Below are 26,615 nucleotides of genomic sequence, written 5' to 3' on the forward strand. Positions count from 1 at the left end.
CCACAAACTACACAGCATAAAGAAAGAAAAAGCTTTTGAATGTTTAACTGCCTTGACTCCATCTCAAATGGGATCCTCATCCAGGGCTTCAGGTCTTTTCACCTTGACTATTGCAGCTCCATGTTGTTGTCTTTCAAACAGCTATGTGCCATTGTCTGTCATGTAACATTTATACACAATTATATCGATGGTACTTATATGTCCCCCCGCAATCGTTAATGTATCTATCCTCTCAACACCTCTCTGAGGTAGGACAGTGCTATTCTGATCCACTTGCTTAAGATCACACAGGAAGATTGTGGCAGAGCTGGGACTTGAACCAAAATCACCGGAGTTGCAAGCTAGTGCCCTAACCACCGGACTACCCTTCCTCTCTGTAGGGCCATCTCGAATCTATATTCAAATGACTCCACAGGCATTCCCGCTCATTTAAAGATCCTGTGTAGCTTAGTGCTCCCTGTTTCTGAAACCCTCCATGGACTTGCTTCCATCTGATAGCAGAGTCTTGAGCCTCTGATCTCAATTACCCTCTTCCTTGCATAGACTAATTTGCCTTTCTGGGACTCAGATAAGTTGTTCACCAAACATAACAGTAATTTCCTCGGTTTGGTAGAGCTCCTTGGGAAATACGATGATGTCATGTGTGAGCACCTATGTCAAGTGGTTCGTAAAGAAGCTATGGATCAGTACTGCTGCAAAACAATTCAATACAAATTGATTGACCTTATGGCAAAGAAGGGGCTTGATAACATATTGATGCAGCTCGCAAAGTGAAGTACTACACTGTAATAATGGATTGCTCTCCCGACATTAGTCATAATGAAAAGATGTCATTTACAGTAAGATTTATTGACGACAAGGATAGCTGTATCCAAGTAAAGGAACATTTTATCTGTTTCCGGTCTGTGTATGATGCTACTGGAAAAGGCCTAAGAGAACTCTTCATGAATGTTTTGAATGAGAATAAAATAAAGCTTCAGGATTCCCATGGCCAAGGCTACTACAATGGTGTCAACATGAAGGGAAGAAACAGTGTCGTCCAGGCAAGGATCCTTGTGCTGAATCCAAGCGTTTTCTTTATGCCTTGTGGCTGCCAGTCTCTCAACCTGGTTGTCAGGAGCAGTGTCATCTGCTTCAGATTCAGTATCTCTCTTTGAAGTACTGCAAAGGAGACACATCCTGTTTTCAGCATCAACTATCAGGTGGAAGATCCTCATGGACAATGTTACAAATCTGACCAGGAAGCGGCTAAGTGACACTTTCTCAGAGAGCCTCACTGACAGTGTAAAGCCAGTGAGGTATCAAGTAACTGAGGTTTATGACACCCTGATGGAACTGCCACAGTCAAGTAAAGTCAAAGCTGGAATCCAACAGGAGGTGCAAAGCCTGGCAAACCAGATCATTGACTTCAAATTTCTGGTCTCAGTTGTGGTTTGGCACAATATCCTGTTCCAACCAAATGTTGTAAGCCAGGCATTACAAACTCCATCGATGGACATCGTGACCGCTACTACTTTAATGAGAAGCTGCCATGATTTCATTGTGGCCTACAGAGACAATGGATTTGAAGATGTCATCACTGCTGCCAAAGAAATGGCTGAAAACTTAGGAGTTGAGCTTGTCTTCAAGGAAACTCGTATTCATTGGAAGAAGATACAGTTTTGTTATGAGAGCAGAGATGAGGTGACGGGAAGCTTAGAAGAAAAATTCAAAAGGGAGTTTTTTTGCTCACTCGTTGACTCTGCTCGAGTGTCCATCAAAGAAAGGTTTGGACAAATGAAGCACTACGAAAAGATTGGAGGGGGGGGGGGGGTTCCTATGATCTTAGTAAGCTGCCAGCAGACAGGAAAACACTCTTGAACAATACGGACCTTCACCAGACGCTGACACATGGGGAATGTTTGGACCTCAATGATGAAGACCTCTATGTCGAATTGGACGACCTCTGTCACATTTTGCCATACAGGAAGCACTCTCCACTCCAAGTTTTCCAATTTATTCATGAGGCAGCGCTCAAGGACACTTTGGTAATTTGTGGATAGCTTTGAGGATTCTGCTCACGCTGCCTGTCACAGTCGTGAGTGGTGAGCACAGCTTTTCAAAGCTCAGGCTCATTAAAACGTATCTTTGATCGATGATGGCCAATGATACACTGACATTGCTTGCTATTTGATTGCTTGAAAATGCCATTGGGCAGTCTTTGGATCTCTCCAACGATGTGCTACCGTTCACGAGGGCAAAGGTGAGAAAAGTGACCTTTTGAACTAATGGACTAGGGTTAACATTCTAAAGTTGTCACCTACTGTAACCTACTGTAACAGTGTTTAATACTGATCCACCCAGTGTTGGTGCACAGTTCCATTTCTTGATGTTAGTACATTTCAGTTATTTGTAACATTAAAAAAGTTTCTATAAGCTTAGAGAAAACAATTTTTTATTTGCTTATACATGGCATGAATAAATACAGACTTACAGATCCTAGCGTGCAAATTTATCATCCAATATGACAGAGATAAATCATGCATACAAATTGTGCATCAAAGTCATGAAATGGGCTACAAATACAATAAAAAATAAGGTATTGAAAAGTTTAACAAATGGAGGGGGGATGCCAAAGACTCGCCACGCCTGGGGCGTCATTTGGTGGAGAGCCAGCCCTCCTTCCCCTATCATACTCTCTCCACTACCCTCCCTGTTCACTCTGCTGTAATGCTGTCATCCTCTTTATACTTCCCGACACTCCCAACGCTTTTGCAGGAGCCTTCTACTCTGCAGCATCTGTCATTTAGAACAACCTTCCTCTCATTCCAAATCTTTTCCAGAAACATGATTTCTCCCTTGCGTATACCTCTTCATTCATCTTGCTGTTCTTCTCAGAGCTGTTATTTAACCCTGTACTTGCAAAAGTTCACTCTAAAGCATTTTGGAGCATGGCCTGTATGACTGACAATATACAAAATCAAATAGGACTTTAGATTATGGCAAATGAAGTTCTTATTTCCATTTTACCTGGGATGCAGGAGGAGGTGGCATGTAGAACAGACTTCCATCTTGAATGATCCCTTGTAAGTCTTCTTCCTTTTCCAACCTCATTCATGGTCAGATTTGTGCTCTATTTCCTCATCTCTACAATCCTTCTGTAAAAGCATAGGTTTGTCTGCACATTGGATATGATCTGACCACTGCAATCATTTTGTTCTCAACTGGTGGAAGACTGCAACTTACCGGGATCATCTAAGTATTTCCTTGTTTGTGATAAAAATCAAAGCAACGGATGTTAAGAATATGCCATAACTTGTTGACACTGAAAACTGTTTAGTCTCCTCTCCTCAGCTGTTTTTTACAGTCATGTTTCTGCTTCATATAACAGAGTTCCCATTATTATTGCATTATTACATCCCACTGCCAAAAGAGAGGCCGCTGAAGGTGATGAAATGCCATTGATGCAAGACTGATCCGACGTATGACTTTGGATACCGAACCTCTTGCTTTCAACTGACTACCCAGATAGATAAAACTATTCTCCCAGTCAATGCCATTGTCATCGTCATGCAGTGTCGACAGGTCATTCATTTCCATTTTACAGGAGGCATGCATAGTTTGATTTTATCACCACCTATTTTAAGTCCTATAGATTCTGCAGTCTGTCGCAGCTCTTCCAGCATTAGCAGCAGTTGATCAGTAGTTTCTCCAGATAAGGCGGTATCATCTCCATACTCGAGATCCTCTTGATAAATCAAGAGGCAGCTGTCTGCAGCTACTGACTTACTATGCAGAAGCAGCTTCCTCCCTCTCCAAGTGACCTGATACGGCAATGAAGTCGGGATAGGTTTCCTAAATTGCTTGGCTGCTTAAACCGCTGCGATAGGAGCATGGGGGTGATTTTGCTGCTTGTCTTGATCTATCACCTTCCCTTTCTCTGTATACAGGGGTAGAGGGATTATAGGATCTTGAAAGCGAAGAAGCAGCCTCATAGACTATGAGCTGCAGACAGCTGCTTCCCTGCCTTCAAAATCCTTTATTTAGAGTCCTATGCAGATACAAAAATTGTATCCACATCTGATCCACGATCTGCAAAAATAGATATCCACGGATTTGCACAGCTCTACACATAACGACTGCAGTCCAGGAAATGTAACCAGTATTTTCTATGTTCCAAACCATTCATTACAATTAGAACTACCAGTTGACGTTATAATCTAGTGTCAATGAGAAGGAAGAGACGACATTTTGTAACTGTGCCTATGCTTTGGTATTCCCTATTACAGTTAGAGATTCCTAATGTGTTTCATCATTAAAGGCATGACTGAAGGAACATACGGGTTGCTTAAAATTTTAACTGATCCTAAATGCTGATAGTGTTATCATGGTTGGTTTTATGTGCCTGAGTCATTGCTGTGAACATTATATATTAGGTTACATGATATTTGGGGGACTCTAGCTTAAAAGCCTGCATGATGGAAATAAAGTAGTCAGGGCAAGCGTTACCTGTATTGTAATCACTAGTCTCCATGTCATTGCCACAGTTTCCATTGGAGCTGACTCGTTAGTGATGGTATTATTATTACAGTGACACAAAGTGTATTATTTTATGGTAACGACTGTAAAATCTCACAGTGCTTACAACTGGGATTTGCTTCATTCGAGTTTGATTTTTGGCTTTGAGCTACAGGCGGCATGACAGTCTGCTAAACTCAGTGCTTTCCCCGTCTGAGTCATAGCAAATGAAATATAATGATCAGATATAATTGACGCGCATAGGCAGCGTTCTACTGATATGCAATGAGCTTAGTTTCCTACCCATGTGCTTTCAATTTACTCTAAAAGCGACTGACCTCATTTTTTCCTTTGCAACATACAGATACATCTTAACAGCCTAATCAGGTAGCACAGCTTTTAGAAGCTTTGGCAGCATATTGCTATCCTGTGGCAGGTCATAATATCCTGCGGTTGATTACAGCGGCATCATGCAGTGCTCTGCTTTCTTCTTTTCCACATGCCAGAGTCAAAGCTCAGCAAAATTGTGGATCTCTCTGCTTTATCTTAGGTTGTGAGGCTTTTCTGCTCAGTCTTCTCACTTAACGTCTTTTAAATGCTGATTTAACCATTGCCTGGCTGATTGGTTTAGAACCCACCTCCCTGCCCGAAGAGAGGGCGTCCAGACACTGAGCAGGTGGAGCTGTCCAAAGTGCTGAGTCAAACATGTGGGCCTGATAGGGGCAAGCAGGCAGGAAGCATACTTTCCCTTGGGCGTGGTGCTCTTGAAACTCCCCATAGAGTCAAACACCCATTTCTTTTACCCCTCTGGAACTGGCAACACCACCCCTTGTGCTGTCACCCAATCGGTTATCACACGTTAAACAGGAGCGGGCTGGGTTGATCCTTGGATGGGAGATCTCTGAGGAACACTTGTGGGCCTCAGAAAATTATATTGATTGTTCAGCAGGTGGCGCTCCTCTGTTTCAATAAATACTGAATCAATATCAGAGGCCTAGTCTACACCAGGAAAGACCTATGCCAGCAAACTCTCCGAGTGAAGATGCAGGTTCTACCACCAATATGCTTTCAATAGTACTGATTGTACCAGTTCCCCGAGTGAAATAAGTTGTATGGCAAAAGCATCGTTATGCTGTTGTAAAAATGCCAGTTGCAAACTGATACACAGTGGGTGGCATGGAAGCAGAGGCAAGTATGAGCGTGAGAGAAGGAAATGAGTGTGTGTTTAGAATGGTAGAGTGGGAGGAGGATAGGCAGCAGGAGGAAATGAGAAAATGTAGGCAGTGATGGAGTTGTGCAGAGGGTTGAAGAGGAGGGTGTGGCCCTGAATTTGATGAAGAAAGTTCAAGGAAACCAACAGAGTAATCGAAAGAGGAGGGAGGAATCAAATGAAACTGTGTGCGAGAGCCTGGGTACCAGAGGGGAGAGTGCAGTGTTTGAAGGTGATGGACAAAGGAGAGACAACAGAAAGTGGGAGGCTGAGACATGAGAAACATGCTTTTTGGGGGGCAAAGAAACACGTTTACTTTGAATTGGAGCAGATTTTCCAGGATTAAATGTTGGAAAGTCCCAAATGTGAGGCAGAGGGTAGAAGCTGCAGGTGGAGAGGCAGCTTTCTGAACCCAACACCATAGATATGGTAGCTGAAGCTGTAAGAATGGGTGAGGTTATAGATGGGCACTGCACAAAAGAACAGACAAAGAGGCAGAGGACAGAACCTGCATGTCCCTGAATGTAGCTCATATTTCAAGTCCAGAAAGGTTGATCCTTTCCTGCATGCTCCCAGACTTGCTACCATAGCCTAATGGCACAACCCCCCATGTCCCCACTTTGGGAAACTGGCACTGTAAAGTCTGGTTGTGAAAAAGCTCCCTTGTATGAAACATGATAGAGATGACTGCTAGTTTGCAGTTTGGCTGCATTTTCCCGGTGCTGCTGACTCGCATACACAAGAATATCAGCCACCTAACGTATGGTGCTCGTGCATTATTGACTCGCTGCTTTACACTGATGGGTGTTTTGTGTCTATCAGCAGTGCTAGCCACCTGCAATTATCCTTCTATGGTTATAAGACTGATTGTAAGCAATTCCTTGCCCATGCTCAGCAACTGTATCTTTCAAACTATATGCCCTAATTCTTTTCATCCTCACCCTTTGATTCACTTAAAACAAAATTGTTACCAAACAAGAGATTATTATATCCTTTCCTTAGTGAACTCTCTCATATGGAGGCAACTTTTCTTACGGCTGAAAAACGGGTGCAGAGTCCTCCGCAGTCTGCCCGCAGTACTGTTCCAAAAACTTCTTTAAGGTCGCTAGAGAGAGGCACTAGGCAGCTCTAACCTCCTCTCTCTGCTGGGCCTCCATTTCCTATTGAACTATTGACAAAGGTTAAAGTTCAAGGGACAGTATGACAGAGTGCAAGGTGCAAACAGGTGAGCCTGCACTCTGATCACTCAAATATTAATTAGTTCCCCTGGAGAAAGCTGGCGGGGGGGGGGGGGGAACTAGTCAATCAGGCTGGCTGGCTGATGATCTAAGGAGCCAATTACCCCATCAGCCCAAGGCCGTTAAAGAGGTAGGAAGGAAGTGCCAAGGGTGAGGAGAGGAAGGGGACCAGGGCAAGTTGAGCTCAGTAACACGGAGGTCTCAAGGGAGGGACGCCTCTGTTCCCCTCAGTTCTTGGGGAGAGGGCCGAAAGAGCTGTTGGTATGTAAATAAACTGTTGCACACGGATTGTTGTAGAAGTGGCAGAGGGAACTTAACATAAAAGAATAAGGTGAAGGCACAGCCACTGGAGTCCATGCTGTTTCTGCAGGGAAGAAGGCAGGAGAGAAGCCATGCCTTGTGATATGTGGGGGCTTGCCCGAGATCTTGACTCCCTGAATTGTGGCTGTAGTAAGAGGAGGCCCTGAAACATAAATTCTTGTACCAGAGGCCCAGTCTGAGGCCTGAAGCCTGAACCAAAGTAAAGCCTGAACCAAAGTACTTCCAGGCAGTGACAAGCAAAGCTGGGTTGTGAGCCAGAGGCAGGTCCCACTCACAGAAGTTGGCAAGAAAAGGTTGTTAGAGGCACATGCACTCACACACATAAGTGCTAATGAGAGGAACTTGTGCAAAGACGGCAGCAAGACACTCCATAGACATAACAAGGAACAGGCAGGTGCATCTTAATGACAGGGTCAAAAGGACAACATGATGGGTAGATTCGTTTGAACTATGATGAGTAATCTGTCCTGCAACGGTATAAAAGTAGGTCCCGGAGCGCACATCTTTGTCCAGCCTCGGGGGCAGTGGAGTGTCCCGCCACTGACTGAGCTGTGTCCATTGCCAGGGAGCACAAATTTGTAGTATGCCCTGTAGAGTCTATAGGGAACTCTTACTGTGCTTCGTTTGACAATAAACCTGGCTCGGGTTCCTTCGTACCTTACTAGAGTCTGTGGTTTTTGGGCGTTCTCTCGGGGTCTGTGGTGTTAGTTATCTGTGCAGAGCTGGGGCAGCACACAGAGGGAACATGCACACAGCCGACTGTTATCATCATCGAACAAGAGCGGAGCACCACACCGGTAGCTACCAACAACAGTGGCAATTGAGAGGCATAAGGGGGGAGGCTTCTGCGAGTATTTGGCATCTGGATGATGGAGCAGACTCTGCAGTGGCTGGTGGACGGCAGAAGGAGCTGCAGCAGAACATGAAATCTTTCCATCAGTCACACAAACTGGCCAGAGAATCCCTGCTGGCCTGGCAAGCAGAGAAACAGAGGAGCTTGCAGGAATTTATCAGGGATTAAGCACAAATGCAGCAGTAGTTGCTTCCGAGACTGGTGAGTCCCGACCTGGGGAATGGTAACTGGAGCCAGGGGGTCAGCCTGTGTAAAAGGGACCTGCCAATGACCCCTCTAGTGATATCTGAGATGGTAGCAATGGGAGCTGGCTGGGACAGAGGAACGTGGGCTCTCTAGTTAGTACCCTATTTGGCAGGAGAAGCTCAAGTGGCCTACATGGCCTTGGGCAGCAAACAGGCTGAGGACTATGATGCTGTTAAGGCAGCCATACTTGACCATGTGGGATTGTCTACAGAGAAATACCAGCAGAAGTTTTGGGCTGCCAGATGGGCCAGATGTGTATAGCCCAGGGCATGTGCCCAAAGGTTAACTGATTGGGCCACCCACTGGTTAAAGCCAGGCACTCAGACTGTGGGCAAAATCACGGACTCCATAATTCTTGAACAATTTCTACATGGCCTCCAGGAGAACACTCATCTTTGGGTTAGGAACTACAGCCCTGGAGGCAGTGGTGAAACTCACGGAAGAGTTTGAGGTAGTAGATTTTCCCTGCAAGGGGGTGTGTCTGTCTAACAGGCCTGAGCTGGAAAGAGGGTTGGAGAAGTGTTAGGGGTGAAGTCTACAGAGAAGAAAAGAGAACAAAACAAGAGTCCCCTCTGGGGAGGCGGGAAATTACCTGTTACCAATGTGGGAGACAGGGACGTATAAAAAGAGACTGCCCATCTATGGACTGTGGGCTAGCATGATTTTGAAACTTACGGGAGCAGTGAAGAAAAATGCCAAAATCTTGGAGAAGGAGAGGAGGAGATGGGAGAAGGGCCTAGTGGATACTGCATCAGGAGTCCGTCCTGTTTCTGTGGGGAAGAAGGCAGGAGAGGAGCCATGCGCTGTGTCAAGCAGGTTCTCAGCTGTACCCAAGGACCACTGGTTCCAGGTGAAATGGTGGTGCTTGCCACCTCCTCAAAGCATTACCCTATTAATTAACATCGCTTCATCTTTTCTTGGATCCAGCATCCCTGTGCACTGAGTTATCTGGGAGACAGGGCTGTTTGAGCTGGATGGACAGGATGCATAGAGATGCAAAGAGTGTGCATGGAAAACTGTAAAAAACATTACAGCAAACATACATATATGTAAGTGTCATTTTCTATAACTCTCTCCCCTTGTTCTTTATGAATAAGGACAGCTGCATTGAAACTCGAGATGGGCTAGGTCTGTAAAGGTCAGATCTGAATCCAAATTCTTCCAAAGTTCAGAGGGATGTCAAGGGAAGTTTAGATCTCTGGATGAGGTTCTGGCCTGTCTCTAGGGTACAGATGTGGGGACCCGCATGAAAGACCCCCTAAGCTTATTTCTACCAGCTTAGGTTAAAACTTCCCCAAGGCACAAAGTCTTTTCCCTTGGATTAAGTCAAACGCTGCCACCACCAACAAATAATTTAACAAATAATCAGGGAAAGGATTACTTGGAGATCCTATTTCCCCAAAATATTCCCCCAAGCCCTTACACCCCCTTTCCTGGGGAGGCCTGAGAATAAACAAGATGAGCACAAACCAGCCTTGGATTTTTAAGACCCAAAAAACCTAATCAGATTCTGAAAAACAGAAGTTTATTAGAAGAACAAAAAAAGATAAGAGAACAACTCTGTAAGATCAGAATGGAAGATAATCTTACAGGGTAATCAGATTCAAAACATAGAGAATCCCTCTAGGCAAAACCTTAAGTTACAAAAAGACACAAAAACAGGAATACACAATTCCTCCAGCACAGCGAATTTCACAAGCCAAAACAAAGAAAACCTAATGCATTTTCTAGCTAGATTACTTACTAACTTTATAGGAGTTGGAGGGCTTGCATCCTTGATCTGTTCCCGGCAAAGGTATCACACAGACAGACAAAAGCCTTTTCCCCCCGTCCAGATTTGAAAGTATCTTTTCCTCTCATTGGTCATTTTGGGTCAGGTGCCAGCGGGGTTACCTTAGCTTCTTAACCCTTTACAGGTAAAAGGACTTTGCCTCTGGCCAGGAGGAATTTTATAGCACTGTATACAGAAAGGTAGTTACCCTGCCCTTTATATTTATGCCTGGCCTGTCCCTTGGGTCCCACAAACAGATGAGCTAGAATTTCAAAGGATGAAGAAGGTAAACAGTAAGAAATAATAAGCATGTGTCATCATTGTACCTAATTATGACTACAGCTTCCATGTTAATGTTACTGTAGTATTAACAGCAATAGAGCAGTAGCAATAGTATTAATACTTCACTATATTTGCTTGGCTTCGCAATCTGAAATATAAGTGCTACCAATCCATGGAGACTGAATTCAGTCAATTGCTACAAGTTCACCCATGTTTGATTACCAAAGTGCATTTATAGCGCTTCAGTCATCTCCATTATCCACTTCGTAATAGGGTCCTATGTAAATCCAGCCTGAGAACCAGTCCTTTTACAGTCAACACAGGGGTATTTTCCCCATTCACTCACATGTTTCTTCTGTAGACATCACACACCTCCATCCCCATCCTATCAAGCTGTTCACTTAGTGCTGGATACACAAAGAGGACTTACGCGTTGCAATGCCGGGCCTAACTTTATGTGCCCCGCTGCCTAATGAGTTAGGTGGCCAAGCTCCCTACACAATGTATGGGCAGAGTTAGGTCTGGTCTAGACTACATACTTACTTGCATACACCGCAGAGCAATGTAGTTATACTGACCTCAACCCCCCTTGTAGACAGTGCTATGTTGACGGGAGCCCTTCCCCCGTGATATAGCTACCGCCTTTCGCGGAGGTGGAGTTATTAAGCCAATAGGAGAGCTCTCTCCCGTTGCCTTAGAGCATCTTCATCATGTACTACAGCGGCACAGCTGCACAATGTAAATTTGTAGTGTAGACCTGCCCGTAGGCCCTTACGAACTGGAGATCCACAAAACACAGCACATTCAACAGGGAGCTACCCTAACTAGCCAAGAGGGAAATGCTGATGAGAGGGGTGTGGCCTAAACCCAACCCCTCAAAAGGAGTTAGGCACCTACCTCTGCTGGGGATTCACAGCCAGGAACCCTCTCTTGGAGTGAGGTGCCTAAGCCCCTTTGTGCAAACGTGGAGCAGGAATTGAACCCGCACCGCTCCGGAGGATGCCCTAACCCAGGGGTGGGCAAACTTTTTGGCCCGAGGGCCACATCGGGGTGCGAAACTATATGTACAGATGGGTAGGGAAGGCTGTGCCTCCCCAAACAGCCTGGCCTCTGCCCCCTATCCGCCCCCTCCCGGCCCCCCTCAAAACCCCCGACCCATCCTACCCCTGCCCCTTGTCCCCTGACCCGGGACCCGCATCCCTAACCCCCCCATTCCCCATTTCCTGACTGCCCCCCCCCAGAACCTCTGCCCTATCCAACCGCCCCCTGTTCCCCGTCCCCTGACCACCCCCGCCCCAAACCTCCACCGCATCCAACTGCTCCCTGTCCCCTGACTGCCCCTCAGGACTCCCTGCCACTTATCCAGCCCCCTGGCCCCCTTACCATGCCGCTCAGAGAAGCATGTCTGGGAGCCACGCCGCCCGGCCGGAGCCAGACATGCTGCCGCGCTCCCCTGCATGAGCGCGCAGCCCCGCCACTCAGAGCACTGCCCGCGCTGCGGCGTGGGTGCAGGGGAGGGGGGAAAGTGGGGGAAGGGCCTAGCCTCCCCAGCCAGGAGCTCGGGGGCCAGGCAGGATGGTCCCGCGGGCCGGATGTGGCCCGTGGGCCGTAGTTTGCCCACCTCTGCCCTAACCACTGGGCTATGGGGTACTCAGAGGAGGGGGAGGGGAAGGGAGGCTCCCTCCATCTCTCCTGTTGAAACTGAAACTTTGTATAAATAATGAATTAGTCATTGGAACAGGGAGTTGAAGCTGGGTCTCCCGCATCCCCGGGGAGTGCCCTAACCACTAGGCTAGGGGGTCATTCTCACTCTCTTTCGCTGGCCCAGTGAAGCGTGGTAGGACTGAGGCAGCTGTGCTCATGTCCACTGGCAGAGATTTAGTACCTAAAGGACTTTATCTGTGGAAACGTAGGCACCTCAGCCCCTTGGGCAGCAACTGAGTGGGGGGATCTGAAGTTCAAACTTGGGTGCCTAAATTGCAGTTAGGTGCCTAAATCCTTTTGCGGACCTAGGTAAAGAGCTTCCTGTCTGGCTCAGGAACAAAATGGTAGCTGGATCAAACCTGCAAGGCTCTCCAGACAGAAATGGAGCATTACACATCCTGGGAGAGTTTCTGCCCTGTGCCTTACAGGAGGCGCCGCAGAGAAGCAGCAGCCCAGAGGTAGTGAGGGAACGATACCAGGCTAGTGAGGGCTGGTGCACCTTCCTGGCATCAATTAGACAGCCTCAAGGGCTACCCAAATTTACAACAGACTCCCCAGTACAGCCAGTGGCAGAACCACATCCCGGAGCATCCCACAATCTCTGTCGTGCTCCGCACCAGGAAGATTTCTTCTGACATTCCTGACATGCCACATATAAGGGGGCAGCATATGTCTGATTATGGTTTCCTTTCACTGCTCCTGCCTCACAGAAAATTCTCCCCTGGCCTTTGCAGCTATAGACCAACAGAGTGGCATATGTATTTACACAGTGCACAGTCATTCCAAAGTTCCCCAAACTCTTTACAATCTACACATACAGCAGCCATTTCACAACACTGAAATGCAGCCAACTCTGGGATGGGAGGATGCTAGCCAGCATGCACTTCGCAACAGTGGTGGAAGGGGAAATTTTTCCCAGGATAACTGGGGAAAAGTCTACCCTTACAAAAACCACCATGAGATCTTTATCGTAGCTACCGAAAGCAGACATGTCCGCAGTTTTAAAAGTCAGATAACTGGGCCATCAGTTGGACATACTGGTTGCTCATTAATCTGTTGTTAACCATCTGTAGTCTTGAAATATTTTGCTCTAACGTGAGCCCTGATACCTTTATTCTACTCAAGAAGTGCATTAAGAATGGGGGAGGGGAGGAGGTTAAGCATTTTTTTTTTGTTAAGCTGCAGAGTTTTAGAATCAACATTTGAAGAATAAACCACCATAATAAATGTTTGCCCCAGGGTCCCCAAGCTCCTGCTACTTCATTAGCTAGCATTGCTCTCTGGGGAGTCATTTTTCACTCTTAATCATTCTTGGTATATTGCTGCTCCACTTTGGGAAGCAGAAGCAGCTGCCACTGGAAGCCTTCCACAAAGTCCAAAGATTCAATGCCTACCTTCCCATTTGGCAAAAGTCTCCGTATCTCCACCCGATCTAAATGCCATCCAGAATTAAGCCCTCCGCCTTTGTGCCCAACACGAATCTTCTCAATAGTGTCTCCAACATCCTCCAGCTACGGAAACAAAGAAAAGATTATGAAGTGAGTAATAGGCGGCAGCCTCGGTTCCTTTACAGCTAAAGCCAAGATCCACTGATTCGTTATACATTTTCTTATTTTCAGTCTATATTAAGTTCCCAAAAGGGCAAATATTAGCCTTACCGTAGCATCCATATGCAGGTGGAATGAGGGGCTCAACATTGTGTTTATTCTGAAATAAGTGCGTCCACACTGACTTGCACTGAAATAACTACATTTTGGGAACAGATTCTGTTAAATAGGTGCAAGTCTGTGCATGGAGCATTTCCTCAAGCTCTTCAGATGGAATTGGAATTGAACCAATCCTCAGAAGCTGTAAGTTTACTGTGGCTTGATTTTTTTTTTTTTTACAGCTCTGAGTTAGATTATTGATTCATGATTATAACAGAGGAAGGGGGGTCTTGAAATCAAAGCACAAGATTGAGAGCCCTGAAATCTGCTTTTCTTTCTTGCTCAGCCACAGACTCCGTCTGACACTTTGAGCAAATCACACAGATCAATATTTTAAATAGCCACTAATTTTCTAGGTGCCCCTTTAGCCACTTATATTCTGAAAATAAAGCTGTAAACCTAAACCATGAAACTGATTTTGATTTGAACCTTTTGTTATTTCAGTGCCAGCTTGAGTGTAGATCAGCACTGATTGAATGCCTCCTTTTCACATGGGAGGGGCCTGTTAAGCTAGCGTTTTCCCTACAGAGCTTTGTATACCAACTATTTTTTGATCTTGCAAACGTTAAAAGTTTGCAGGTATCAATTTAGCTCCCCTACCACTTGCCCCCAACATGACAAGACTGTCATGTACTGAAGCACAGTGTGTCTCATTTCAGGAGAGACAGAGAATTAGAGTAGACTGGTTGCTGCAATTCAGGGTTTGGTGCTGCAACAGAACTAGATAGGGAAGCTTGCATGAGGTCTGCATTCACTCTACCTGATTTGACTATAGAGAGCATTATCAATCCCTTACTAGCATAAAAATTAAAATTCTCTGAATTCATCCAAAAACATTAATATAGGTGAAGCGATGTTATTCTTCCTCCGCTCAGCCTGAATAACCATCCCTCAATGAGGTATTCAATCTATACATAGCAGTGAAGTGGCATGTGACTGTAAAGATGGCTATTAAAAAAAGATGTGTTTGTTGCAACGCTTTAGGCATCTCCAGAAAATCACCACTCAGAACTGTAGCTGGTAATGTGTTTTTTAAGGCTTTTATTGCCCCTTCTGCAGAATGCCAAACAGCACCGGCAGTAAAACCACTAAAACAAAAAGGCAATTCTCAGCTCTGTATTTTCTGAAATCCCAGCATTATTTTCAAGGTCTACTGAGCTTCAAATTATGGATCCTCACGAATAGGTGAAAGAAGAATATATTTTTCTGCTTTTTTGTTGTGGTTTGATAAAGAAAAAAATAAATTTTGGGGACCAGTTAATATGTCCTTCTAAATCCACAGAACAAACTGCATTTTCATGTTCTTCATCTCAAATGCACTGATGCTCAGCTTCGTCTAAAGGGAAAATAAATCCTGAGGGTTACAACGTTAAAATAATGTGCAGTTCAAGATTTATACACATGGATTGATTAATGGCAGACTCCATCATAGACAACTCCAGGGAAACTCCATGGTGGTAAGTTCTGGTCTTTGAAAGATGTAAAGAGGAAGGTTTATTGTGATTTGTTTCCTAGGACAACAATTTGAGCTGAAAATATTTTAATTTGTTTAAAAGTGTTCTAAGGTTTGGTCTTGATTATTAAAAAAACACCACCACAACAAAACAAAAAGAAACACAGAAAGGTTTTAAGTCCCTCTGGAAACTTAGTCTCTGTCGCACGCAGTGGATAAAAATATCAAACAGAAACAACATATAAGGCCAGATTTTTAAACACCTCCGTAACCTGAAGTGCCTTCTGAAAGTACACCCACAAAATGGTGCATATAGATCCCCCATTTGTGCATGCAATTTCAGATATTACCTTTGGTTCTTAGAAGGTGTTTCCTTTTAAAAATATTGGAGGGACAGAGAGAAGCGAGAATATGTGTAAGTGTACCAAAGAGAGAGGAAGAGAAATTATAATTGATTAAAGGTTCTAGATGAGGCCCTTAGCAAGCAATGGCAGGGGTTGCTACTTATCTATCTTATGTTGCTCCTACTACTGTATCTGTGCACCTTACAGCGCTTTAAGGGTATTTATCCTTGTAACATGCTGTGAGAGAGGGCTATTATCCCCATTTTATAAATGGGTTTCTGAGGTGCAAGTGTAACACTGACAGACTTGGTCCATCGGCGGGCGGGATTGAATCTATGACCTCTGGAGCTTAGTGCATAAGCGAAAAGCCAACTGGCTCTTAGCAAATTCTGTACAGCAGACTCATTTAACTCTCTCTCTCTCTCTAGTGGTCTCGGTGCCACTAGATGGGACAGAACACCACACACCAGGAGGTGTGTAGGTTACACAAGAAGGCTTGGTGATTTGCCTGGGATCATACAGGAAGTCTGTAGCAGCACTGGGATCGGAATCCAGGACTCCCAAGTCCTAGGCTAATGCCCTAACCACTAGAGCACCCTTCCTCCCTCACTGCAGTACCTGCACAAGTCTCCTGTGAGGAGAGAGGTAAAGAGTGGAGTTGGGCAAGTCATTGATTTTTTGGTTCAGTGGAAGTTCCAAAAAACTGGAAAAAAATATTCTGTTTGGGCTGAGCCATATCTGAATGTTGTAGACTCTCTGGTAAATTGAGAAAGTCTGCTTGAGGTCTACCCCAGAAGAGGGATTTGAACCCAGAGCAGAGATTCAAGCCTGGGTCTCCACATGAATGCCCCCACCACTGGGGTAAAGGTTATTAGGGTACAGCAGCAGCCCCACCTCTTCCTTCTCTGGCCAGTCTGTGAATGGCGAAAACAATTCATGTCAAATTCACAAATAGTTTCAGGTTGGCCAAAAATGCATCTTTTGTCCAGAATTAGTCATCCAAAAAATTTCACCCAGCTGTCATGAAGAGTCCTTTTTCAATGTTTTTCCACATCCCAACTGCTTTTCTCTTCACTTTGTGTCCCTAAACCCCGCACCCAATCATTGCTCCTGAAAAAGAGCAAATATTTTTTATTTTACCTCCACAATGAACTGATCCACTGAGTTCCTCTCAAAGCACATCTTTTGCTCTCTCTTGTTCTGGCACAGGGATTTCTGTTGGCTGCAGATTCCATTACTTCCGTAGAGAACAATGAAAACATCCGCATCAGTGCCAGCTCCAAAGATGTCACTGGTGTAAACTGTGATCTCATAAGGGACAACTAAGGTAAGCAGAGAAAAACAAAAAACAAACCAGGGGCTGTGAGCAAAAAGCCAGGCTTCCAACTGGGAAAGTCTATCATTCATTTTAGAATTTAACAAACTCAAACCTAGATTAGAAATGTCACCATTTACAAAGCATCATTAGGAATTATACACATGGAAGTTATGTACAACTGTTACATTATGTTGCAAGCCATCAGGCTGGATTCTGATCTCAGTTACACCAGCGTAAATCTGGAGAACTCCATTTAAATCTATGAAGCCAACAGAGCTACTCTGAATTCATACTGATTTACTGAGGTTAGAATCTGACCCACTGGATTTAATCCTGGGAGTCAAGAAAGCTCTGAATATTTATACTGCAAAGTCATTGAAACATGAATCTCCCACAGTACGCTGAGTCTTGAAAAGACTCAGAAGATTTTTGAGTAACTAAGCAAACTGGCAAAACTGAACTAGCTGGAGCTGGTATGAAAAATTCTATATAAACCTCATTAAAACTTTTGGACTATTTTAAGTATTAGTTTGCGGAGGTAACATCAACCGGGGTCGGGGGGGGAAGGAATGTGAACCTGCCTCTCGCTTTAAAGAACTAATCTCCATTTCACTCTTTTATCTAGTGTTCTCTTGAGGCCAGATTCTCCAATGCCCTGCACCTTGTCCAGTCACCTACATTAGTGCAAAGTGGGCATAAAATGCTACCTAATTAGAACTGTGACTATACAACGTGCAGAGCAACAATGAATTGGGCCCTTTAAACCTTCCTTATTCCTACTTCGGTCTCTCTAGAATTTATTGTTGCCTTTAATTCCATACTTCCTACAGTTGTTTCTTATTCTTATTCTTTTTCAGACTCTTACTGATGTAAGAAATAGCCTAGCCCAGGATATAGGGGACTGGCCTGGGGGGCCACAAGACCAGGACAGATTCCTGGCTCTGTCACTGACCTGTTACATAACCTTGAGCAAGTCACTTCCCTTCTCTGTGTCTCAGTTTCCCAATGTGGAGAATGATATTTACTCTCTTTTGTTCAGCGTTTTGAGGTATATGGATGAAAAGTGCCTGACAGGAGCTCAGCGTTAATATTATTTATTTTATTTCAAATTATCAAAAGCCTCTTTGCAGTTCTTGAACCCTAAATAGAGATAATATCTTTGCTGACTCACACTCAGGATGCTACCAGTCTCTGTTAGAGTTGTGCAGCATTTGGCCCATACACATACCATGGGCCTCCATTTTTTCTATCCCTACTCTGTCATTCTGGTTGCCCTTCTGTTCTCTTTGGTTTACCTGTTCATGTCTCTCAAACCCCACTTCAACCATTCTCTTCCTTTTCCTATGCATCTTTCTGAGCTGCTTATAATCCTGTGCTCTCCCACACTCCACCCATTTCAATATTTTTTGTTATGCTTTATGCCACAGTGCTGGGAGTTCCAGGACTCACTATCCTAGATCAGAACAGATGGCGTATTTCTGGCACCACTTCTATTATTGCTGGAGTAACTGTGATTATGCATATCAGAGCATAATCCTTCATTAACTATCCAGGCTTTCTAAACACAGCTCTCAGGAGAGCAGAGATGAAGAAGTTTGATTTTAGAGACAATCAGCCTGAAGGTACTTAATATTCTTTTTGCCAGAACCAATGAAACCTATTCGCCTGTGCTGCAGATAAACTGAAATAGTTTCCTGCAATAGGTAAAAATAAAGAACTAATCCTGGAGACCAAAATGGCCTGCTATGCGTTATGAATTAAAAATGATCTGATCTTCTCAAGGCTGCTATGCTTGGTTTATTTATTTGAATATTAACATCAGTTTAGAACTGAATCAGCAACACAAGGTCACAGCTCTCAGCTGTCAGAATCCCCTTTCGTTTTCAGGTTGTACCCCACAGGCACTGTTTTAATGGGCACAACAATGACGTTTCCCATGCTCAGGGAAATAATTTGGCGTGAGCGATCATGAACCATGTCAGACCATTTTAGTGGCAATTTGAAATCACCAGGTTAATGGTTGGGAAATTAGAATATTGTGAATAGTACAACATGTGTATTTACGTGCTTGTGTATTTATGCTTGGTTCTAGCATCTTGCAAGCCTCCTTCTACATAGCCCTGATTGCTGGTCCCAGACGCTGCTGATACAAATAAGCTTTATACACGAAGAGCTGGCATTCCAGAAACTCTTACGTCATGTAATACCCCTAAAAAATTACCCAATCAAGTTATGTATCAAGAATTTAACACCATATGTGATACGTCTCAGGAAAAACACGGTGAGAAGCAAAACCACGGTACTATGGGTGACAGTCACTCCTCTGAAGAGGACCAACGCAAGCATTATGCACTGGTTAAGTCCCATAGGGTTGAAATGTGACATTGATGGTCCCTAAGGCTGAAGTGTGATCTGTTTGCAGAGGCCTTCCGATGGGTTGACATTCATCCCATGTGTCTATATATTTATTATTCTAAACCTGGAGCCAGTTGTGTGTGACAGCAGACTGAACGCACAAGGGGTGGTGGTGGGGAAGGGTACAAGGAGCATCCCTTCTTCCACCACTAATGTTTTATGTGGAAAGAAAGTGCAAATGTGCTTGAGAGACAGGGGATGCCATGGTCAGAGCAGCAGCGGTGGCAGAGACGTGAGTGAGGAGACACTGTCAGAGCATCACCAGAGAAAGATTATGCTAGCTTCTGACTGTTGGATAGTTTGAAGAGGGGATGGTAAAGATCAGGGTGGCCAGAGAGGAGGACAGTCCAGGTGAGAAGGAACTATGGCATGAACCAGGGTTTGGGCCGGGGAGAGAAGAAAGAATCTATAAACCTATAGTATCTGAGTGCCTCACAGTCTTTAAGGTTAGTAATCCTGATAACAATCCTGTGAAGAAGGCAAGTCCTATTGTCCACGTTTTACAGAGGGAGAACTGAGGCACACAGACAGGCTAAGTGACTTGGCCAAGGCTACACAGGAAGTGTGTGGCAGGGCAAGGAATGGAACTTCATTTCCAAGTCCCAGGCTAGCACCTTAACTACTGGACCATCTTCCTAATAAAGGGAAGGAGTAGATTTTAAAAAAAGCCATGGATGCAGAAGTGACAAGATTTGGCTACAGCCAGCATATGTGGAGAAGAGTCAGAGAGAGCCCCAAAGTTGTGAATGTGAGGAATGAGAAGCACAGTGGATTCCCACCCCCAGAAATAGGGAAAGGGGAAAGCAGGGGGCTTAGAGAGGAGCAATTCAATGTCTGCCACAAGGCAAAACTCTACATACATGGAACATATTCTTTTGTCTGCAGTTCTGCAGGGAAGAGATCTCTCTCAGTGGCTCCATCATCCTCTGATTTATCCAGCCAGCGGCCACAAGGGAACTTCAGGCATTGCCCAAGTGATGGGGCATCAATTTCCACCCATTCCAGAAACCAGCCAGCGGAGCCACCTGTAGCAGGAGATTATACTCAGAGTGAATAACACTTTTCACCAGCAAAGCGCTTTACAGACAATGAACTAATTAATTCATCCCGCAAGATTCCTGTGAAAGAGGTAAGTGTTAGCATTCAATTCTACAGAAAAGTCACTTGCAGTAGACAAGTTACTGCTAAGTGACTTGCCCGAAGTCCCAGAGGGAGTTAAAACCAGGGTCAGCACACAGGAGGAGCTCACTGGCTGGTAGTGCTGTGCCATCACCATTAGACTCTCGCTCACTCTTGCTTCTTTTGTCAGAACTTGAGGCCAATTTTTTCAAAAGTGGCTACGTGTTTGGGGTGCCTCAGAGTCTGAATGTCCAGTGGGAGACTAAAGGGGCCTCATTATCAGAGGGAGGGTTTGCAGCACTTTCTGAAAATCAGGCCCCTTTAAAATGTCTGAAGTCAGGCATTCAAAAATTGAGGCACCTGGAACCACTAGTCACTTGTGAAAATCTGGGCCCTTTGTGTGAATTTAGCACCAGGGTTTTATTATCTACAGATCCCATTTTGAAATCCAGATCATTTTAAAGCATAGCAATCAGGTCGGAATGCCCTGAATATATACCACAAGGTGGTTATAAAGCCAGACAGAGGATTGGCATCACCCCTTTCATGGAATAATGGTTTTGTACAGCAATTCCCTTGCAATGTTCACTTCTCCTGGGTAGCCTTTCCACCCTGGTGCATACTCCTCCTGCTATAATATCACAGCTTACAAAAGGATGAAAAAACAGCTGTGTTTCAACACTGCTCATGCCGCTTACACCTCATTTGCCACCACTGCTGTACCATGTCTAAATTAAATTTCAGGCTCCTTGTGGAAAGGGCCTGTACATTTGTTTGCAAAGCACCAAGCACATGATGATAATAATGACCAGCACGTTAATAAATAAGTCATGAAATGAATATTTCCAAATATAACCCCCACATGTGGAACAAGGAAAGCTATGTTGTGCCAGGTCATCTTACCTTTATTGTCATGGCCAATCTTTATTTTTTTCAGGTCTCCAATGTCCACAGACTCCACTGTAAACTCATCGACCTTCCCACGCTCAAATTTGTTCTTGTTAATTTTGGAGGCCTTTAGATTGATTATCCCTGTTTGTTGTAGCACATACAGATATTGTTTAGTGCAATGATACTCAGACCTCAGTGGTTCAGAAGCCAAATTAGCAATCAGCATTACCCAAAAAATGTGAATTCATTGTTTCATTTAATAGATAGATAGATTAGATGTGTGTATATATAATTATTCTCACAGTAAAATGACAGACCACGTATTATTACTGTATCAACTATAATTGGTTAATAACATAGTAAAAGCATCCTGACTGGCAGGGGTGCTGGAACAATTTGTATAGTGGGGGAGGGATGAGAGTCATTGAACCCAACTGTAACCTCTGTGTATGATGGAAACCACTTCAAGCCAAGGGGTGTGGCAGCATCCCCAGCACACCTACTTCCAGCACTTATGCTGATTGGTTAATAACTTAGATTGGTTAATAATTAAATCACACAGTGTTTTAATATCATGTCCTTCAAAGAGCCGCAGGAGACACATTAAAGAGCCACTTGCAGCTCGTTAGCTGCAGTCTGAGTATCACTGGTTTAGTGTATAGAAATCAATTCTTTGGGATTGTAAACAGGAATGGGGGATTTGCCTACGGTGTAATAAATGGCCTTTCATCCCTGGAGATTTGGTTTCCAATCTGTCCTTTGTCACACTGAACCCTAGATTTTCAACTGTATATAACCCCCCCCACACACACACCAAAATACACATCACATCTCTCTTCAGTTGAGCGGTCTCCCTTCAGTGCCACAGCAACTATGCTGTTGAAGGGCCAGCTAGAGATGCGGTCCAAGTTGTGCAAGAAGAACAGGAGTACTTGTGGCACTTGTGAGACTAACAAATTTATTAGAGCATAAGCTTTCATGGGCTACAGCCCACTTCATTGGATGTGTAATATGTGTAATAACCCAGCCACTCCCAGTCTCTATTGAAACCCAAGTTAATGGTATCTAGTTTGCATATTAATTCAAGCTCAGCAGTTTCTCATTGGAGTCTATTTTTGAAGCTTTTCTTTTGCAAAATTGCCACCCTTAAGTCTTTTACTGAGTGGCCAGAGAGGTTGAAGTGTTCTCCTACCGGTTTTTGAATGTTATGATTTCTGATGTCAGATTTGTGTCCATTTATTCTTTTGCGTAGAAGATACCATTAACTTGGGTTCCAATAGAGACTGGGAGTGGCTGGTTCATTACACATATTGAATCTATTTCCCCATGTTAAGTTTCCTCACACCTTCTTGTCAACTGTCTAAATGGGCCATCTCGATTATCACTACAAAAGTTTTTTTCTCCTGCTGATAATAGCTCATATTAATTAATAAGCCTCTTACAGTTTGTATGGCAACTTCCACCTTCTCTGTGTGTATATATATATATATATATATATATCTTCTTACTATATGTTCCATTCTATGCATCCAATGAAGTGGGCTGTAACCCACGAAAGCTTATGCTCTAATAAATTTGTTAGTCTCTAAGGTGCCACAAGTACTCCTGTTCTTTTTGTGGATACAGACTAACACGGCTGCTACTCTGAAAGTTGTGCAAGGGAATTTGCCCTACACTTCTCTTCACTGTCTGTCACTTTCACAAATACTAAGATTCACTACATATGCATCGTGTCGGTCCCAACAGGGTTTGCTCATCAACAGATCAAATATTTCTGCAACATCTCAGCAGTTGAAGACAAGCTGGGTTTCTAGAGTGGGCTGTATCCCTTGCTGGGATACAAATGAGTTGACCCAGACCCAGTGTTCTGTTTTCCTACTCTTTGTTTTAATCTATGCTGTCAACAATTTGGCTTACACAGCTGGTGTAAATTGGCCTAGCTCCATTGAAGCCCATGGAATGACAGTGGTTTGCAGGAGCTGAGGCTCTATCCCCTAGTAACTAAAATGCTAAATAACATTGGCTTTCCTATGCACTTTGATAAGAAAAAGACTTACAGCAAGAATATGAAATCATCTTAACTGAGAACAGATACTGTATTGAGGAAAGCAAAAAAACCCCCCAAACTCTTCTCAGCCATTTCAGTCAATTATACCAACAGCACGGACCCCATCTCTCTCACACGGGTTATACTTGGTTCTTACCCGTGTCATCTTTATTTCCATAAAGAATGATGAAGACATTGGCATCTGTCCCAGAATTCTTCTTGTCCCCAGTTTTCACTTTCACAGTATAAGTAGTTGATTTAGCTGTCAAAAAGCATTTCTTAATTTGAGAGCGTGAACACTGAGCAGCTACTAATTCTATTTCTTCTTTTGTTTCATTGCACATGTTATTTATTTATTTTAGGACAGTCAGAGTGTATTCCTAAAGCTCTGACAGTAATTCCTGTCGTTTGTTCTGGTATTTGCTAGAGTGAAACAGGACTGTGGGCTGCAGGGTCCGCGACCGCTCTTCATTCAGTAATGCTTTCTCCATCTTTACAGACGAGAGAGCAGTTCAGACTTCCCATTTCTTTCCTGGGAGTCTCACATGCTTCTCAGATTTGTTTCTTGCTGCGATCTACAATAACATTTCATTTAAAGCACCGGATTTTATATATACAGACAGCCCTTCACTATATCACATTTGTATAGTTTCCCACAACCCCATCATCTGAAAAGTGTGGCAAACTCTTAAGAACTGTGGAAATTCCTAGAAGTTGTATCCACAATGTGACAAAATACTAAGCCAAGACTGTCAAACATGGGTGCTTAAAGTTAGACTCACTGATCCATATTTAGGCACCCAAAGGAGTGTCCTGATTTTCAAAAGTGTTGAGCAGCAAGAAGCTCCCACTGAAGTCAATGGGAACTGCTGGGTGCTCAACGTTTTTGAAAATTAGCCCCCTTATTCAGCCATATAAATATGGACGCAGGTGCTTAGCTTAAGGCTCTCAACTCCCACTGGAGTCAGTGGAAATCCAGGACGCTCAGCACCTTGCAGGATCAGGCCCCATGGTGGCGTCATTATTCCGTTGTCGGCATGGGCAATCAAGCACACTGGATACAAGGTAGTTTCAGGAAGATAAACATAAGCAGAGCTGGCATGAGGCATAAGCTGACCAAGCAATTGCACAGGTCCCCGAGCAGCTCAAGGGGGCCTCCATTTGCTTTTTTAGTATATGTTGTGCGTGCGTGTGCGGGGGTGGGAATATTCCTGCTTACGGCCCCCAGTGGGCCACCACCACCTCCGATCATAAGACAGCAGGGTACTGAATGAAAAAAAGATACATTTTCAGGTTCCTTCCCTTGATAGCAACAGTCTCTGGTTTTAGTCACTGACACCCGGCCAGTTTCATATCCAGACTTGTACCCACTGCTAACTAGCACTGCTAAGCGGCTATGGTTTCAATGGTGGCTGTGCATTCCAATTCAGATATATTGCAGCACTTGCTCCTTTGCAAGAGAAAGGGAGAGACTGAAACAGATGAGGACTCTACGGATGCCTACCACTCTGAAACCTTTCCACACGCTGGGTCCAATATTTCAAGGTGATTACAGTTCACGAGAATGGGGTCGGGGTGGGGCTTCGTGGCTTACAGGGCACTGAGTATTTCACATTTCATTCACACGTAATGATCTCATGATCTAGGAGGGGACTTTTTCATGGTCTAACAAATATGATAATTGAGAACGCTCTTAGAGCTATTCATAACTTGGCTTCCTTTTTACTTATTGAAAGAATCACAAGACTGCTGCAAACCTTTCTGTTCCAGGCCCAGAGATGCAAGGGACTGGTTATCATTGTCCGAATCTTTCCTTATAAATGCTTCATCCACTGGGACCAGCTCCCTGGCAATCTGACCATCATCTTCCTCACCTGCCAACCACCGCTGGCATGGGAAATAATACCTGCAAGAATAACAGTGGTTATTAGCAGCATGCATCCGATGAAGTGAGCTGTAGCTCACGAAAGCTTATGCTCAAATAAATTGGTTAGTCTCTAAGGTGCCACAAGTACTCCTTTTCTTTTTGCGAATACAGACTGACACGGCTGTTACTCTGAAACCAGTGGTACACAGCACTCACACGGGACTTTTCATCTTCAGAGCACTTCACAGATATGAACAGCAGTCATTAGTAAAGATGAGAGGCTAGTTAACAAAGAGTAACAGCACTCAAAGCTGATAAGCATAAATGTGTCTCCTTCCTTGTCTTTTGTTCCCTTTGTGTGGACTTATCCAGGCCTGGCAACTGATGCCTGCTGATAGGTACTAAGTGTCAAGCTGTCAGTCCCACCTGGCTCATTTTATTTTGAGGCCCAGAAGCAGATAAATAACCTGAGGGTTAATGATAGTCTCACAGTAAAATATACTCCATATTTACAAACAATGGAACGAGTCTTGATGTCCTCACTCAGGTTCCAAACCAGCAAAGCACTTATGAACATGCTTAACTTTTAACATGGGAGAAGCCCCATTAAAGTCAGTGGAACTATTCACATGCTTGAAGTTGAGCACATGCTTAAGCATTCTGATGGATTGGGGGCTCAAGTTTTACTCAGTCGGCTCCCTCTCAAGTTGCCTGGGTCAGGACCTTTGGATTTAGCCCATTGGTTTATTTGCCCGCATATATGTAAAAAGCAAACCCAGTGCTAGGTCACAAGCTTCCAGAGTACAAGCTATAGGAGGGAACCCACAGGTCAAGGGCTCTGCAACAGGAATTTCCTTCAAGTGGAGTGTGTTCCTCCTGGAAGAAATGGTAGATTCTGCTTCCATACTTTACTGGCCCGAGTTTCACTTTGATCCCAGAAGATCTCAGGGGATTTCCCAGAGCCCAAAGCTATCAGTATTGAACACTGCTGCCTCATTACTGGCTCTAGGCTCCCAGTCAGTTTGACACCATTAGAGCTGGTCTCCCAGGGCTACTTGCACTGATAATTTACCCCAGGAGCTCTCGTGAAGGGGAGTCTTAGAAAAGGAAACAGAAACAGGAGCTGTAGTGCCTTTTCAGCACAGTTCTGGATGGGTGATGACAGTGGGAACGATGTGCATCCTGCACACACATCTTTATACCATCTTCCTCCCTCTTGCACAGAGCCAGGGGTCCTCTGCACACACATCTGAGAGAGCCATCCCCACATCCAACAGCACCATTATTTTAGCATTCTAAGAGGATCATCCAGTTTGAATTCATGACACATGTA

General features: G+C 44.3%; 1 protein-coding gene across 2 annotated transcripts in view; it reads right to left on the reverse strand.

Moving 5' to 3' along the window:
* The window catches only part of LOXHD1 (lipoxygenase homology PLAT domains 1), a 303,450-nt gene that overhangs the window by 86,305 nt on the left and 190,530 nt on the right, over positions 1-26,615 (reverse strand). The window contains exons 27-32 of one of the 2 annotated variants that reach the window (XM_043547366.1): positions 25,173-25,321; positions 23,573-23,677; positions 21,381-21,509; positions 20,219-20,383; positions 16,766-16,947; positions 13,517-13,633 (exon numbers count right to left, since the gene is read on the reverse strand). In XM_043547366.1, the coding sequence (XP_043403301.1) occupies positions 13,517-13,633; positions 16,766-16,947; positions 20,219-20,383; positions 21,381-21,509; positions 23,573-23,677; positions 25,173-25,321 (847 nt within the window). Of the gene's footprint in view, positions 1-13,516; positions 13,634-13,780; positions 14,111-16,765; positions 16,948-20,218; positions 20,384-21,380; positions 21,510-23,572; positions 23,678-25,172; positions 25,322-26,615 lie in introns of those variants that run through there. The other variant, XM_037902822.2, reaches the window with a different exon arrangement.

The sequence above is a fragment of the Chelonia mydas genome, chromosome 5 (assembly GCF_015237465.2).
Source record: "Chelonia mydas isolate rCheMyd1 chromosome 5, rCheMyd1.pri.v2, whole genome shotgun sequence".
In the NCBI taxonomy this organism is placed as follows: domain Eukaryota; kingdom Metazoa; phylum Chordata; order Testudines; family Cheloniidae; genus Chelonia; species Chelonia mydas.